Genomic DNA, 16973 nt, shown 5'->3' on the forward strand with positions numbered 1-16973 from the left:
AGAAAAGAAATTTAGCACAAATCCCGCTCAGTCTTTTTAAACAAGTTTTAGGAATGATAGCCCCTCTAATCCAATAAGCTATGGTATTGCAAACAGTATATTTGAGGAATTGTAGACGACCCGCAAATGAAAGAAGCCTTGGTTTCCAACCCGCTAAGTGATTAGAGATAGAGTTTATGAGAGGCTGAAAGTTAGTTTTGCAAGACTTCTTGGCTGAAATAGTCAATCCGAAATAGACCATCTTCTCACAACAGGCAGAGATGTTAAGAGCCTCACACACAGGCATTTGATTGGTGATATAATTAGAAAGAATGAGCTTACTTTTCTCATGATTTGATTGGTGATATAATTAGAAAGAATGAGCTTACTTTTCTCATGATTCACCATAAGACCAAGCTGAGTTGCATAAATTTTAGCGTTTTTATTAGCTCACCGCTCACGTAAATGCGAGTGACGGTTTAGAATGGATCCTATTGGATCCTTCTGATCTAAAGCGACCGTTTAAACCCTAAACCCCCTCCTACCATGAGAAGAACATGGAGGCCCTCCTTAACCCTAGCCGATGCCTCTCCTTCTGTCTCCCACTTTCTCGTTTCAATGCACCGACCCTTCGGGTCCTCCGCGGCCGCCGTTGCAATCTCCCCCTTCGAATCTTTACCCGCCACAAGCCCTACTGCACATCTTCTTTCCGAGGTCTCCTCCATCCTCACTCGCCGGAGCTGGCACCGGAGCCACGTCTTAAGGAAACTGGCGCCATCTCTCACGGGCCACCACGTCACCGAGATCCTCCAAGGCCTCTCCGGAGACATAAATAAAACCCTAGCTTTCTTCCAATGGATTGGCGTCAGGCCAGACTGTAAACATACCGTTGAATCCTATGAAGCGCTATTCAGAATTCTCATAAAAGCTAGAATTTCGATCAATCTTTACAAGTTGGTTTTATCCATGATCAAATCATGCGGTTCTGCGGAAGATGCGCGCCGGGCTTTTTCAGTGATCAGAGGCCTAAGACGTTCTGTCGGCGGACGGCATGGTTTTGGTGTTAGATTTGAGCCTTCTCTTTGGCTTTACAATCTCCTGCTGAAGGCCTTGGCGAGCTTCAGATTGATGAGCGAGGTAAAAGTACTGTTTCGGCAGATGTTTAAAGATGGAATTTTCCCGGATTTGTTTACTTATAACACCATCATCAAGGCATATTGCGATGAAGGAAATCTTGCTGAGGTGAAGAAGTATATTAGGCATTTATTGGATGTTGGATTGAGACCAGATTCTTTTACTTATAACTCTCTGATATTGGGGCTTTGTAGGAATAATTATTTGGAAAGGGCTTGCTGGGTTTTCCTGATGATGCCTGAAACTGGATGTAGCAGGAATGTATATTCTTATACAATTATAATTGATGGTCTCTGTGAGGCCCATCAGATCGATGATGCCTTCTTGCTCTTCTCAAAGATGAAGGAAGAAAGGTGTCTCCCCAATGTGCACACTTACTCCATGTTAATGAATGGGCTCTGCAAGGATGGAAAGCCGGAGGTTGCAGAGGAATTGCTGAACGAGATTTCGAAGCAAGGTATCCTCACTAGCACTGCGACATATAATACTTTGATTGATGGGTACTCCAAGGCTGGAAAGTTTGAAGCTGCTTTTGGAGTTAAAAAATTGATGGAATCAAAGGGGTGCAAAGCAGATGATTATACTTACGCAATCATTATCAGTTCTCTGTGCAAGGAGAATAGGCTAGGGGATGCAGAAGCCATGCTCGATGCAGGCATTAAGAATGGTTTGAAGTTTAATGCCTTTCCTTATACTTGCTTGATTGATGGGCATTCCAAAAGGAAAAATTTTATTGATGCCTTTCGTGTTCTAAATCTAATGAAATTTAATAATTGCAAGCCAGATGTTTATGTTTATTCTTTGCTAATCAACTGTTTGTGTAAAGAGAATAGACTTTATGATGCTAGGATGATGTTGAATACAGTTATCAGGGAAGGGCTAGTTCCAACTGTTGTTACTTTCTGTCCTTTGATTGGCGGGTATTGTAATACTGGAAATATACATGCGGCAGAGGAGATTTTAGAACTGATGGAATCAAAAGGATGCAAAGCAAGCACTTGGATTTATAACTTGCTCATGCAAGGATTTTGTCAGAAGAGGAATGTGCATAAGGCAATGACTTTGCTAAGCAAAATGCAAAATGAGGGGTTATCTCCTAACCTTTATACATATACCTTACTAATTCATGGACACTGCAATGAAGGTGAGGTGGAGAGTGCATTTATGTTGCTTAAATCAATCGAATTTAGTGGCATAGTTCCTGATCAGCATATATACTCGATTCTAATAAACGCCTTATGTAAACATGGGAGATATGAGGATGCTCTTTCTCTCTTCAACTCTTTGAATGATATAGGCATAAAAACAAATGAGGTGATCTATAGTGTGCTAATAGATGGATTATGTAAATGTGGAAGGATTGATATTTCTCGGTTGCTTTTTGACAAGATGGTTTTTGAGGAATGCTTACCGGATGTATACACCTATAGTTCTTTGATAGATGGTTTATGTAAAGAGAATAAACTGCAAGAAGCATTGTCATTATTTGGGGATATGTTGAAGAAGGGTATAGAGCCCTCAGCCACAACATATACAATTCTTATTGATAACAGATTGAAAGATGGGGAACATGAACATGCCAAGAGATTATTGAATGAAATGTGTTCTTCAGGATGTAATCCTAATGCTTTCACATACACTGTGTTCATTCGCGCCTATTGCAGTGAAGGAAGGATGGAGGAGGTTGAGAATATTATTACTGAAATGAGAAAAGCAAAAGTTTTGCCTGACTTGACTACCTACACAACCTTGATGGATGGTTATGGAAATTTAGGGTTTATGGATCGCGTATTTGGTTTATTGAAAGAAATGATTGTTTCTGCATGTCAACCTGATTATTCTATTTACTTCATTATACTAAAACATCTATTTAAGAGAAAGCTAGGTGATTTTAACGCTAATGACATTGCTGACGTGTGGAAACTGGTGAAAATGGACAGCATCTTGGAGCTTTTTGATGAGATGATTAGACATGATTGCTTTCCAGATCTTATCTCTTATAATGCCATCATTTCTGGTTTCTGCAAGGAAGGACGATTGGAAGAAGCTAGTACTTTGTTTACTAAGATGATAGAAAGAGGTTTGGTTCCAGATGAAGATACCTATACGTTTTTCATTAGTTGTTGCTGCAATTTAAAGATGCATACTGAGGCTTCTTCATGGATAGGCTCTATGATTGAATGTGGTTATCTGCCACGTATAAGGACTTACCATCTTCTTCTAAGAGGGCTTTGTGAAGAGGGTAAGTTTGAGGAAGCTAAAGCTAAGTTCCATGAAATGCTTGGGATGGATTATAATTTTGATGAAGTTGCATGGAAAGTTCTTATAGACGGGCTATTGAAAGAAGGATTTATTAATGTTTGTTCTGATATGCTATCTATCATGTTGGAGAGGCACTGCTCTCTTGGTTATCGAACATTTGCTCTGTTAAATGAGAGTTTATCAAGAGTGTCCAATGAGGAAGCAAACCAGTTTGATACTTGAAGGCTATTTGATGATCGAAGTCATGATTGTGGGAATATCTATTTGATGTCAACTCTCCTGAAAGGAGACATGGCTGGTGACTGATTATCTTGCATTTCGAAATGAGCGATGCTTATCTGGTGTAGCAGGCAAGTCACTCATTTGATCCTTTTTTTGTCTAAATGCTTATCGATTGATTTCTTTATTTAATTTTAGAACTAGTATAAATGATTATTTTCTTTTTATTTCTACTAAGTTTATATGAAATTCAGCAGCAATGGAGGTGCTTGTTGTACCTATTTGAGAATTGGCATTTAAAAACCGTAGTGGGATTTGCAAAATTCATCTATTTTCATATTTACTTAACGTTGACTAGAATCATTAGTTGATATAATAAATCAATTAAACATTGCAAAAAATTCCTTAGTAAACTGAATTTTTTCTTAAAGTACTAGGTGTGCTTAAGGCTCACTCAACAAATTTCCCGCAATATGTTTTATTTGGTGAAAAAGTCATTTTTCTAGGACCATGGTTATTTAGATGTAGTTCAAAGCTATGATAGTTTTCAATTTTGGAAGTCATACAAAAATCTCTTACAATTTCTTGCAAAATCACAGAGTATTCCTTAAAAAAAAAGTAGAGTATTCCTTACTATTTTTTAGAGAAGCACCTAACTCTACGCAGAAACATTACCAAAATAGAATTTGATGACATTCATAGTGATCACAAAGGGATTATGCACTAAAAAAAAACCGATATTTTCGGGATTCAATCAAAATAATAACTTACATCTATAGAAGAGAATAAAGGATTCAATTAGCTATAGAGAAGCCAAATATATTTATAAATATAACGGGGCATTAAAAAACACTCTTCTCTTAGCATGAATACACCCAATCTCACTAGAAAACAGAAGCCTCACATCTCTCAAAATAAACAAAAGAGATAATAACTCAAGAGAATATATAAAGAATATTTAACTAACACCAAAAAATTCTAATTGAAATTTCCTCAGAAAGGTATTTTCCCTTGTGTTTATGGAATTATGGCATCCACCATGTCAGGTGATATTCCATGTTCATTGAAAATCTTTTTTTTTTCTCTTCCTCGTCTCTTTTCTCCACTCAATTTTCTTTGTTTTTTAATTTCTCAAGCTCTCCCAATTTTTGCATTTCTTGACAACGGGTAAAGTCAGCCGCTAGTCTTTCCATGAATCTCAAGCTTTTGTGGACTACAAGGCCAATGCATTCAAATGCCTTAACAAGCAACGCTTCCCAATGTATTTTGTCGAACTTTATATCAAACATTTAAAACTGTTTTTATCCTATTCGAAGTTCTTTGGCGCCCTCTCCCTAGTGGTAACTTCTTTCATCTCTTGGATCTTCTATCTCCGCCAAAAGTCCACTACCTCTTGAGTGATACGTCCCCAAGGTGAACTTCTCATTGCTAAACGTTGGGTTTTGTTGTCGTACTTTGCATACTAATTCGCCTAGAACTTTGAAAGAATCGTTTTGGTTAATCTAGTTTGCAACTCTTTCGCCTAAGCAAAGTTGACGTTTTGACATCTTAACTCAATCTTGCATGATCCCATAAAATTATAAAAGCAAACTTTTACGATTCTCTTTTTAATTTTGAACGTAACTCCTAGTAGTTTTACATCACATTTGAACTCAAATCCCATAGGGTAGATGCTGCCATTTGATCACATATCAAATGTTCATGTGTAGGATCTAAGTGTGCAAGTTGCATGCAGTGTTCTCCTTTCCTAAAGTCATATGTCATGACAAGATTGACTTCGATTATAGGAGCTTGCACTTGATAGGGGTTGTGAGTTGCTATAACTCCTGTAGACACTCAAAATGCATTTTGATTGATTTGGAAAATAATCAGTGACTTGTTGTAGGATTTTATGTGAACCCTCAAAGATTCATTTTACATGTCCTCGAGCATGCGTAGTTAATCAAACTCATTTCGGATGTGTTGTGAAGCTTGTAGAGAGACGATAACAAATAATCGATTGCTCTCATTTGCTAAAATCCCTAAGATGGGAGACTTTCATTCGTGCTTCCAATACACTATATCATGCCAAAATTTATTAGAATTTTCCTTGGGCCTTAGATGTGTATTTCTTGCATGCGTGTGTAGGTTTCAGATGTATAAATTGCATGTGGAGCTATTCAATTCTCATTTTCATGACACAATTGACATGTATTTAGGGGAACTCGCATACATTAAAATTGATTGCCCCTAGAATTTGGTGTAAGCTTATAATAGAATTGTTTGATGCACTGTGATTATCTATGATATCAAATAGTTGTGAAGTTTACCATAAGTCCCCAAAGACCTATGTTGTAAACTTCAAAATATGCATGATCAACCAAATCCACGATGGCTTCTTCACCAAATTTAGAGCATTCAAATGACAATCATCACTTGCTTGAAACACTCTCAACCTTTGAAAATTTGGAGAACAATCAAATAGGGTCATTTAATTTTGAAATGAACTTGGGATGTTGTATGGGCCCTCAAAGGCCCACGAGCCCTCATATTTTAGAATTATTTAACCCTATTTATGTAACTTTTAAATTAGAAGGTTGAAGTGAAATGATCAATTTCCTAAAATGCAAATCACCTACATACACTTCTAGGATTTCTAGTTCATATCCAAATGATTTCAAAACCTCTTAGAAATTGTAGGAATCAATCTCTCCTCTCTACATGAGTCTAAAACACTCCTAAAAGAAATTATGGAGCTCTCTTTCAAGTGAACATCTCCTTCATGCATGATACTTAGAGTCTCCTCAAGGCTCTAAGTGTTATGTTGCATGAATCTTAGCATACCTTAGGAAATACGAGCTATCATCGATCTTCCGCATGCACGGTGCCTTGGATTTCCCTAAATTGCTACATGCATCGTGCCACTAGCTCGTGAACTTAGAACCAAACTACAAGTTCCCCTATCTTCTTTGTTGGAGCACAAAACCAACAAATCTTCTCCTTATTTGTTGCTCTCAAAGCTGACATAGAGGTTTCTAAATGACCTCTAAAGAGCCCAAAAAGAGCGCTAGCAAATCTTAGGGTCAACTTCTAGATTCATTTGATTTGTTTGTTGAAACACAAAATCAATAAACAAGTAATCATCTCTCTTCTTTATGCATGACTATTTGAAATCCTCCAAGATTTCAAGGGCATCGTTGCATGAAGCTCTTGAATTTAGAACCAAATTCTGGGTTCTACTTTATTCGTTGTGACACAAAACTAATGGATACTCTTTTAGACATAGGATCCAAGTTCCTTGTTCTCCTCATTTGCCTACCCACACATTAGGCAAATGGATACCTCTTTTGAACACTAAAAGTTCAAAGAAACCTTTCCAAATTTGTAACTTCTAAGTTGCATTTTCCCTCCTTTTACAAAGCTAAAAAATTTGTAGAAAATTCTTCATTTGCTTAGCCCCAAATTAGGCAAATGAATCTCTTTTTGAACACCAAATGCTCAAGGAATTTCCTCTAATTTGCAACCTCTAAGCTGCACGCCATTTTCCATATTTACCTAACACAAATTTAGAAAATAATCATGCTTCATTGAAGATAAAATTCAACGAGTCATCCTCTAATTTACAACCCAGAAGTTGCATATTTCTTCTCTCTTTCTACAATTCAAAAGTTGTAGTAAATTCCAACATTCATTTAACTCATATTGAGTGAATGAAACATACACCAAATTATTTATTTGTTGAGCCAAAATCAACACATAATTCCACCTTTAGTAAGGAATCAACATCATATCTCCCCTTCATTCTCCTTACCCAAATTGGATGAATGAATTCCTCTCTTTGGACACCCAAAAGTTCAAAGAACCCCTCTTGATTTATAGTCCAAATCTACATATCATCCTCTTATATATGTTTTACCCATATTTAGCAAATTAGACTTTTATCATTGAACACAAAATTAAAAGATAACTCCAAAGTTGCAAATCATCTTTATCATCTATTAAGCTAAAATCAATTGGTGACTCTCTTGCCACCAAACATAGGATTTAAAGTTCCAACTCACTTCATTTGCTTAGCCTAAATTAAGCAAGTGAATCCTCCTCTTTGAATACAAAATTCAAGAAGACATCCTCTTGATTTGTAGCCTCAAAGCTACAAGTCTTCTCTTACTTCTATGGGCTCCAAAAGTCTTAGAAGGTTTTTAACCTTAGCTCATAAGCTACTCTTTCTCCTCCAACTTTAAAGTTGTAGGAGATTTTCTCTCTTCTTAGCTCCAAGCTGAAGAGAACTCTCCAACCCGTAGCACAAAAGCTATAGGTTGGACATCTTCTTTCCTTTTCTTTAGTCCCAAAGCTAAAGGAAACTCCCCTTTCCTTAGCCTCAAAGCTACAAGCCTCATTTCATCTCCTCCGAACTCTAAGTTGTAGGAGATTCCCCTTTCTTTAACTCCAAATTTAAAGAGAATTCCCAATCCCTTAGCTCCAAAGCTTTGGGGTCTTACATTTTCATCTATTTTGATCCCCAATCGAATAGATGATCTCTTTACTTGGATCCAAAATCTAAGCAATCATTTTCACATAATAAAACAAGTGATCTTTTTCTCCTCTCATGAAAACTAAAGCACAATCTTTAGATGTCCTTTAGGAGCCATCCATCTTCTGAAATTCACTTTATTCTATTAGGTGAATTTCATAAAGTTCTAAGTCAAACCCTTAGGTATGTCTACCTTACTATGTTAGGTAAACACTCCTCTCTTATCCAAATATTAAGAGAACATCAAAATTCTTAAAAATCACCTAAGTTTCTTTGATACAATAATTAATCATTCCACCCTAACAGGTGTAATGTCTATATCAATGTATTTTAGGATTCATAAGTAGCAGGCTTGTCTCAAAGCAAGCAGTTCCTACCATAGAGGTGGATCAGGAGGATTAGCATACCATAGGTGAAGCCCAAGACCCACCTAGAAGCCAAAGCTTGAAGATCCCACAAATTGAGTTTGTAAAGAAATTATTTCTAGATTGTAAAATGGTAGACAACTCAGCTGCATAAAATATTTATAATAATTTTGACATTCTTTACATTCCTGTTTTTTGGTTGATTGTATATATACAAGTATGTTTTTTATTATTTACTGAGTGTGCACTAAAAATGTATGTTTTTTCCTAGGTTTCTTCTCTTGTATTACTTGGGGGTGGCTTGGACTTGTGTTATGCGGTAGGCTCTTTGGATAAAATTAATTTTTTTACCACTTAATATGTAAGCAATCTAAAATCAATCATATGAATCACCAATTTTCAAATAAAAGAAAAGTTTTCATGGTTCATTTTAATGAGCTAAGTTTAAAAAAATTAAAATGATCATGCAGGGCTAGTATATCACATGTAAAAAGCATTCACTTAAGTACCAGATAACAAAGAAATTTGCATTATGCTAGTTAGCATTTTTCATAACCACATGATCAGACATCTTATCCAAAAGCCAAGCTATTAGTCCTATTCTATAAATAAAAAACAACATTCCCTACTCTTCATATGCATTGAGATCGGACTGTATGGTTTTAAAAACTATTAGGTGGGTTTGCTAGTCCTTTACAGGCATGGTTGTTCAGTCGGGCTGACTATGCCTCAGGTGAGGTGTAGGTTTGTAATTTCTTTTATTTTATTAGATTTATGTTCGAGATACTAACTATTAGTAGTCTCATCTTAGTTCTAGGATCCGAGGTTGTTGTTGACTATAGTTACTTCATAAGCCCTCATATTCTGGGCATTTCCTCCAATATGTGTTGTCGTAATATAAGCGCCAACATTCTAAATTAAAGTGGTCAACTTAAAGAAAATCTGATGTTAAAATATAAAACCCAACATAAGATAGTTTAAGAACCTCTGAGTTGTCTGAGAATCAACTACTCGCACATGACATTCCTCTGGCTTCAATTCTTTAAAATTTGATTTAAATTGATCTTATCATCCTTGAAATTCTCAAAAACTAAATTTTTGAATAAGAATTTTATAAAATGAAAACATTAGCCAATATTTTGATGACTAAAAAAAGAAACACTAGTTTAATCAAAAGTATTCTCAAGTGATAAATGTTTGAAATGTATTTAACCATAGGGGTTGCCCTTATGGGGTATATGTACCTCATAAGTCATAATAAAATAAACTCCATTCAACCAAATCTTGAATAGGAAAAAATCTTCCTTAAAATTAAAATTATGAGTTTTGTTATTGAGTTCATAGCAAAATAATATTTTTATCCTTCAGGATAATATATTATTTTTTATGCTGTGCTCAATCACAAAATATCCCAATCTGCTGAGGATGAAAAAATTTATCCAACACCGATATCTAAGAGGAGGCAACCATTGTTGCCAATCATACTTTGTAGACGTTGTAGTTCAAAGCTCTTTGCCATTCGCATATTGGGCCCATTGGTATGCTTGGGATAATGAAATTATGTGATTTTGACTGGGTCTATCTCCACCCACCCATCTAGCCATTCTCTGTCAATTAACGTCAAACTTAAATATTGAATCTAAATCTTAATTTGAGCCTAAGCAACATTTTTAATTGAGAGTCCTGTTCTACATGCAACAGGATAATTTACTATGGTGTTTTGTACTGGTAAGGATTATTGATTTTAGATTTAAATAAATTCTGACATAACATTAAGTAAAATCTTATTAGAATAAACTAATCTATCTCATGAAAAATTATGCCTGAAATTTTTCATTTGCTAAGGAGGAGGAAGGGGTTGACTTTTCCTAAACTATCATAAGAGGTATACAAATAAATACTTCTCCTTAAAGCCAAATACATGTGTCTTACTAGAAGCCAAATTTCATCGATCTTACTAGAAAGGAGAAGCTTTAAATCTTTCATGATAAACATGCTTGCTATACTTGTCACAACAATTCTAGCAGTGTTTCGACAGGATCAAGATGTTACTCCATAGCACCTAAAAATCATTTATTCTTTGTTGCTTCTCCTTTTCTCCTATTTTCTCCACTCAATTCTAATTTCTTGTGCTTTCTTTTTGTGCGTTTCTTAATAACAGGTCTCCATCCATTTGCTAGTTTCCCATGGGAACCGCAAGCTGTGCACATCACGATCCCAGTGCGTTCACTGGCCTTAGCAGCAAGGAAACATTATTCTGTGCGGAGTTCGGACGTCGTTCAGAGACTAATAAAAATACGTCACATCACCTCAAAAGTGTAACGCGTTCGGTACCGAGCACGAGGCCGAGCAGTACTGAGCGGTTATCTCGTCCGGTGTCTGCACGGAATTCTCTCTCCTTAGCAAGCGACAGATCCTGAAGCCCATAATTGAATAATCTCGACCAGATGCTATGTGAGATGGTTCCACTTCAGATCTATTTTTGCAGTCCATAATTGTATGAAAGATATATGGTACTGTGTTATCATCCCTAACATTGTTAGATGATCAAGGATGAGAAGTACTTGTTGTAGGGTTATGGTGTACCAACAATATTGGATGTCCTGACTATACCAAACAAGTTATAAATGTTGCACAATAGTTCTTACTTTCACTTAGAAGGCCTTTCGTGTTTGTAGTCAACCCATATTTGACTCATGTATTAAGTGGGTTAAAAATCTCAATCTAAACCTGTCTTAAACAAATTTGACCCTGACCTTGACCCATCACAAAGAAGAAAAAAAAAACCAAGCAGGTTGTGATGGGTCAGTATTAACCTAAAATTGATATGGACACAATTACCTAATTTGAATATGTTTTTTATTTGGACAAGATAAATAAAGAAAATACAATTCTTTTTTAATATGAAATTTTCATAAAAGTCATTATTTTCAAATTGGCTAAAACTTGACTCAGCATGAATTATTATTATTATTATTTTGAGTCATTCAAGTTCATCTCATATGATACAAACTTGGGGAGAACACAATCAGATTGTTAGAGTTATAGGCTTCATTTGGAATAACCTTCTTTCTGCTTTCTAAAGCAGCTTTCTAGTATAAAAGTTTATTGAAAGATGTAAAAAAAAAATCGCAAAAATTTATCCCAAATGAAGCCTTAGTTAAATTAATAGTGGCACATTTCGATTCTATTCCAACCAAATGCTCCAATTGTTTATTTCACATACGATTATTACATTTCAGAGTTAGGCTTCGTTTGGAACAACTTTTTTCTGCTTTTCACAACAGATTTCTAGTATAAAAATTCATTAAAATTTGTGAAAAAATAGTCAAAAAAACTGTCCGAAATGAAGCCTTAGTTCAATTCAAATTGGCACATTTCGATTCTATCCTAACCAAACACTCCAATTGTTTATTTCACACACAATTATTGTATTTCATTGCTCCAAAATCTGACTATACGTCCTCCGACCGGACGTAGAGGAACGTCCGGTCGGAGGCAAATTCCCGCCAAAAAATGAGTTGTATCGAGCAAATACCGAGCAATACCAAACAATAACGAAGAATACCATCATTTGAAGAATCAATACCGAGTTATACCGGGCTTTACCGAGCAAATACCGAGTTATACCAAAGTTGTACTGAGTTTTTTCCAGAAAAACTCGGTATTTCTCGGTACAACTCGGTATAACTCGGTATTGGTCTTCAGAGAACGGTATTCCTCATTATTATCAAATAATACCTAGTTGTACCGAACAAATACCTAATTTTTTTACGGGAAATTGCCTCCAACCGGACGTTCCTCTACGTCCTTGTACTGGACGTAATAAAAGTTCGACTAAATAATCCAATTAGACACATATTGGATTGGATCAATTCAAACCCGGTCCATAACAGCGCCGGTTCATTAAAAAGATTATGAATAAAAACTTGAAAAGAAAAACCTCAGCCAGGCACCGTCCGGTCCGAAATCCCTCACTGTATAAACTTGAAGCAGAAACCTGGACCCGAACTGTAGCGAGGAGGGGAATGACGACGGCGACGAGGCTGATAGCCAAGAGATCCAGCAAGTACTTGGAGGAGGCGCTGTACAAGAGACTCTTCCGTGAGGGAAGCTCACCGCCGAGCATCAGAAAGGAGCTTACCCTCTTCCTTAAGAGCCGAAAGCGCGTTTTCAAATGGGAGGTCGGATTATCCATCCGCAAGCTTCGGGAACGAAAACGCTTCCTTCCAGCACTTAAGGTGACTGGGAAACCTTAGATTGATCTCTTACATCAACTTCTATGTCGCCCTATCGCTTTTTCGGTCCTCTTCGTTTTTCGGCTTTCAGGAGTATTTTCAGAGGTCGCAAACGCTATAAAAACGTTGTTTTGAGTTTTTTTTATGCTTTGAGTGTTAAATCTTTCCGTTTGGGTGTAATTTTGTATTCAGTCTCAGCTTAGATGTCGTTGGAGTGTAAATTGTTGTGATACGCCATCGTTTAAAAAAAAAAAATTTCTCTGAGGCATGTCTTGGTAATTACTTGGGATGCATGGGAGACTAAATAGAACTGAGGATTTATCTAAACCAAGTTTAGATGTCATGATTGGATTCTGTTGAAGTTGCTGTTGATTGTTTTCCTCTGTTTAGACTTTGTATTCCCATTTCCACGATTCTTCAGTGCTAGCTAATAAGCTATGATTGAGTATTTTGTCAAGAAATAACAATGTGATACCGTAAGAATTCAGAGCTGGAGCTTGATATTGGTAGATTTGGTCTATGCCTTGGAGTTAAAAAAATTGACAAGTTTTTGCTTCGAAGGCCTGGATAGTACCCTGGAAGGCACGTCCTTTGCCAATTTCTGACTTTTCAAAGGGATTCGGGGCCATTGAAATCCATGTTATGCAAAATCCCTTTAACCGTGGTTGACTTTTTGCTGTATCTGGCTAAAAACTAGTGATTACAATTTCCAAGCCAGTAGATGTATTAATCGTCAAATGATTCATAAGCTGTAATGATTCCTAGAAGCTACAGCCTGCATTAATGTTCCTATATTTTTAGCTTCTTCACCTGTTGCGTGGTATTTTCCAAAGAATTCCATATCATAGCTTTCAGGATGAAAGAGGTTCCTGCCTATAAGTTGTAACCTCTTCCAGTATGATGTAGCGGCACTTTATCAACCTATTTTGCTGATTCAATTTCTGTAGTGATATTATAGGCTTCGAAACCGTGGAGCTGCCCTCTTGAAAGAACAGGTTGAAGTTGTGGTAGAGCCACAAATAGTTTGGTGAGTTGGGGTAAATGTGCTACCCGCAATAACTCTTGTGGGTTTTAGGAAAATAATTAGTTTCCTCCATTTAATTACACAGTTGAATCAGCTCCTTTATTCTCTGTTTTTTTTTTTCCTTCTTTTCAGTAATGCATGCCATTAGAATTTAAATTATATTAAAGTTTTCAAGTACGCCATTAAAACCCAGTAGCTGTTTATTAGTTTTGAGCTCTTTGCAATTCCTAGTTGTAACAAATTTGGTTTGTAATTTTAAAGCGACTATAGCATTAATTCCGTATTCATATCATCAAAACAAATTTACCAACACCTTAGAGTTACTGGCACCTACATTCTCTCATTTTTTGTATTTTTAAGTCTTAATTCCAAAAGAGCTCTAGACTATTTAGCACTTAAAGTTTTTCGATTTCTTTCTCATCGATGCTCCCAAAAGTTTTTCAACTGCTTTCTCATCGGGTGCTCCCACTTCATCTCTTTTTGGCTTTGATTGGACCATTATATTGAACCCAAAATCAAAACTTTCTACTGATCTGGGGTTTGGGAGTTGCTTCGTACATAAAATTTTTTGTTCTTGTAGAGTTCAAAGGTGGGATAAAGGTTTTACAGGGCACAATAGAGAAAAAAGATTCATGCAGCTAACTTCACGTAGTGGGTGGGATAAAGACTTGATGTTATTGTTGTTTTCGTAGAGTTCAAAGGTGTCCCACAAGGTATTTATGAAGGCTTGCAGCATTGTGCATTTCGACAAATTTTCTATTTGGTAGTTTTACTGAAGTTGCATACAAAAATTATTTTCTATAAGATAAATTTACAACTCTAAGATCAATTTATTGTGCGATATACATTACAATACCATAATTAAGTCTGCTAATTTTTTTTATTGGTTGTATTATGCTTTAAAGTGGAATTATGTTCCATAAATATAATTTTGTTTTTATTTAAGCCAGTGTCCTTTGTGCATCTTTCCCATGTAGTAAGGATCTCATACAAGAAAATAATAGTTATCAAGAAATACATCATCTAGAATTGTAATATTTAATATCCATATTGAGTGATCAATACCTTGATAAAAATAAACTATAATTCCCTTGATAATGCATCAATAAGCTGAAGGAAGCAGCATAGAATCATCTTTCTTGGACCGGATATTCACCATCCTTCTGTGGTGGGATTAGCAGTAATGAGTATCTTTGAATAGTGCTTATGATTTTTTGACTTTGATAAGGAATTTTATGTGTTAAAAGGAGACCAACAAAACTTTAGTTCATATGTATCGTTCTGTTTAATTTTGAGTGTAGGTTTCAGCTTGTCTTAGGTTTCATTTGGGACTGCTTTTTTACTGCTTCTTAAAACAGCTTTTTAGTATAAAAATTTTAATTTTTTTTGCTAGAAAGCTACTTTAAGAAGCAATAAAAAAGCCGTCCCAAATGAAACCTTAGTCTTAAGGGCTTGAATATCTTGGCTTTTGTTCTTAATCTTGTTGGATAATTTAAACCGTTAGGCATGCAGTAGACCTTGCTACTACTCTTAATTCTTTCCTTCTAATAACGCGAAGTCTTGTTTTATTTTATGATTAATTTGGTAGTGTTTAGTTTTGAATCCTTGATATATCAAGTTAAAAGTATGTCTCGTAATCATGGCATACTGTAAAGTTGGTCATCTCTTCTTCAGCTTTCTTTGAGTTTTAGTAGTTGATGACGGTAATTAATGAACTATGCTCTGAATTTTCTTGGTCTTCTAATTTGTTATATCAGAATGAAGGTGTAAATAATACTAAATCTTAAGAAGGTTCTTGTTGTAGCTTCAAGAAACTATGGCGAAGAGAGGCATGAACTTGACACTCAGTGATCATGCAATCCAGCTAGATCTTGTAGCCAAGGCCAGGGGACTTAGTGCTGCAGAGGAATACTTTGTCAAGCTCCAAGACCATGCTAAAAACCATCTAACTTATGGGGCGCTACTCAATTGCTACTGCAAGGAACTGAAAACAGAGAAAGCAGAAGCCCTCGTAGAAAAGATGAAAGAGTTGAATTTCATGTCCAGTTCAATGGCCTACAACAGCTTAATGACCCTCTACTCAAAAACCAATCAACCTGAAAGGATTCCCAATATCATACAAGAAATGAAGGCTAATGACATCCTACCCGATTGTTACACCTATAACATTTGGATGAGGGGCCTTGCTGCCATGAATGACATATCTGGGGTGGACAGGGTCATTGAAGAGATGAAGAGAGATGGCCGGATTTCGGCAGATTGGACTACATATAGCAACCTGGCATCCATCTATGTTGATGCTGGCATGTTTCAGAAAGCTGAAGTAGCTCTGCTAGAGCTGGAAAAGAGAAAATCACTTTCAAACCTCGAGGCTTATCAATTCTTGATCACACTTTATGGTCGAACTGGTAATCTTGTTGAAGTTCATCGCATATGGCGTTCTCTGAAGCTGGCTTTCCCTAAGACCCCAAATATTAGCTATTTAAATGCGGTTCAGGTGCTCGTGAAGCTGAAGGATATGCCAGCTGCTGAAGCATTATTCAAGGAATGGGAATCGCAGTGCTCAACATATGATATGCGGGTGGCCAATGCGTTAATTGGGGCTTATTTAAAGGAAGACATGTTAGAGAAAGCTGAAGCTTTTAAGAAGAGAGCAAAGAAGAGAGGTGGAAGACTAAATTCCAAAACATGGGAGATCTTCATGGACTACTACATGAGGAAAGGAGATATGAAGATGGTACTGCGGTGTGTCGATCGTGGAGTGAAGAAGGGTAGAAGCCATGGGAGGATCTGGGTGCCGAAGAATGAAGTTATTATGGCATTGATGGCTTATTTTGAGCAGAAGAAGGCTGTAAAGAGTGCGGAGAAATTGATTGAGCTTTTAAAGATGGTGCAGAATGATCTGGGAGAAGAGGTTTTTGAGGCCCTTGTAAAGGTATATGCAGCTGCTGGAAAGACGAGCCCCGGCTTGCGGCGACGATTGAAGATGGAGAATGTGGTGATAAGCGATGAGACAGAAAAGTTGCTTCAAACGGTCTGTGTGGAATAGTAAAGCATTGCCTTGAAGAAAATGGTTAGAACTATCTTATTATAATTTCTTTGATTTTTGCAGCCTTCATGCTTCTTAATGAAATTTTGTTTTATAGAAAATTTTGTTCACTTTGATGAACTGCTGATTGTTGAAAGAATCATTTGTTACCACATATTAAGTGCTGCTATAATAGCATATGTTTTCAGGTAAA

The 16973-nt window shown here is 36.4% G+C and overlaps 2 protein-coding genes across 3 annotated transcripts; both read left to right on the forward strand.

Moving 5' to 3' along the window:
* The first annotated feature begins 505 nt into the window (after positions 1–505).
* On the forward strand, positions 506–3721 carry LOC110107657 (pentatricopeptide repeat-containing protein At5g65560). 2 transcript variants are annotated; one of them, XM_020837972.2, is made up of 2 exons: positions 1083–1221; positions 1308–3721. In XM_020837972.2, exons 1-2 carry the CDS (start codon positions 1148–1150, stop codon positions 3595–3597), a joined length of 2364 nt encoding a protein of 787 aa, XP_020693631.1. In that variant the 5' UTR covers positions 1083–1147; the 3' UTR covers positions 3598–3721. The 2 variants fall into 2 exon arrangements, with proteins under 2 accessions (XP_020693630.2, XP_020693631.1); XM_020837971.2 differs by having other exon boundaries at positions 506–3721.
* An 8691-nt stretch (positions 3722–12412) lies between these two features.
* On the forward strand, positions 12413–16973 carry LOC110107658 (pentatricopeptide repeat-containing protein At1g60770). The gene is made up of 2 exons (XM_020837973.2): positions 12413–12710; positions 15536–16973. The coding sequence occupies exons 1-2, from the start codon at positions 12498–12500 to the stop codon at positions 16778–16780; spliced, it is 1458 nt and encodes a 485-aa protein (XP_020693632.1). The 5' UTR covers positions 12413–12497; the 3' UTR covers positions 16781–16973.

The sequence above is a fragment of the Dendrobium catenatum genome, unplaced genomic scaffold (genome assembly GCF_001605985.2).
Source record: "Dendrobium catenatum unplaced genomic scaffold, ASM160598v2 fragScaff_scaffold_716, whole genome shotgun sequence".
Classification (NCBI taxonomy): domain Eukaryota; kingdom Viridiplantae; phylum Streptophyta; class Magnoliopsida; order Asparagales; family Orchidaceae; genus Dendrobium; species Dendrobium catenatum.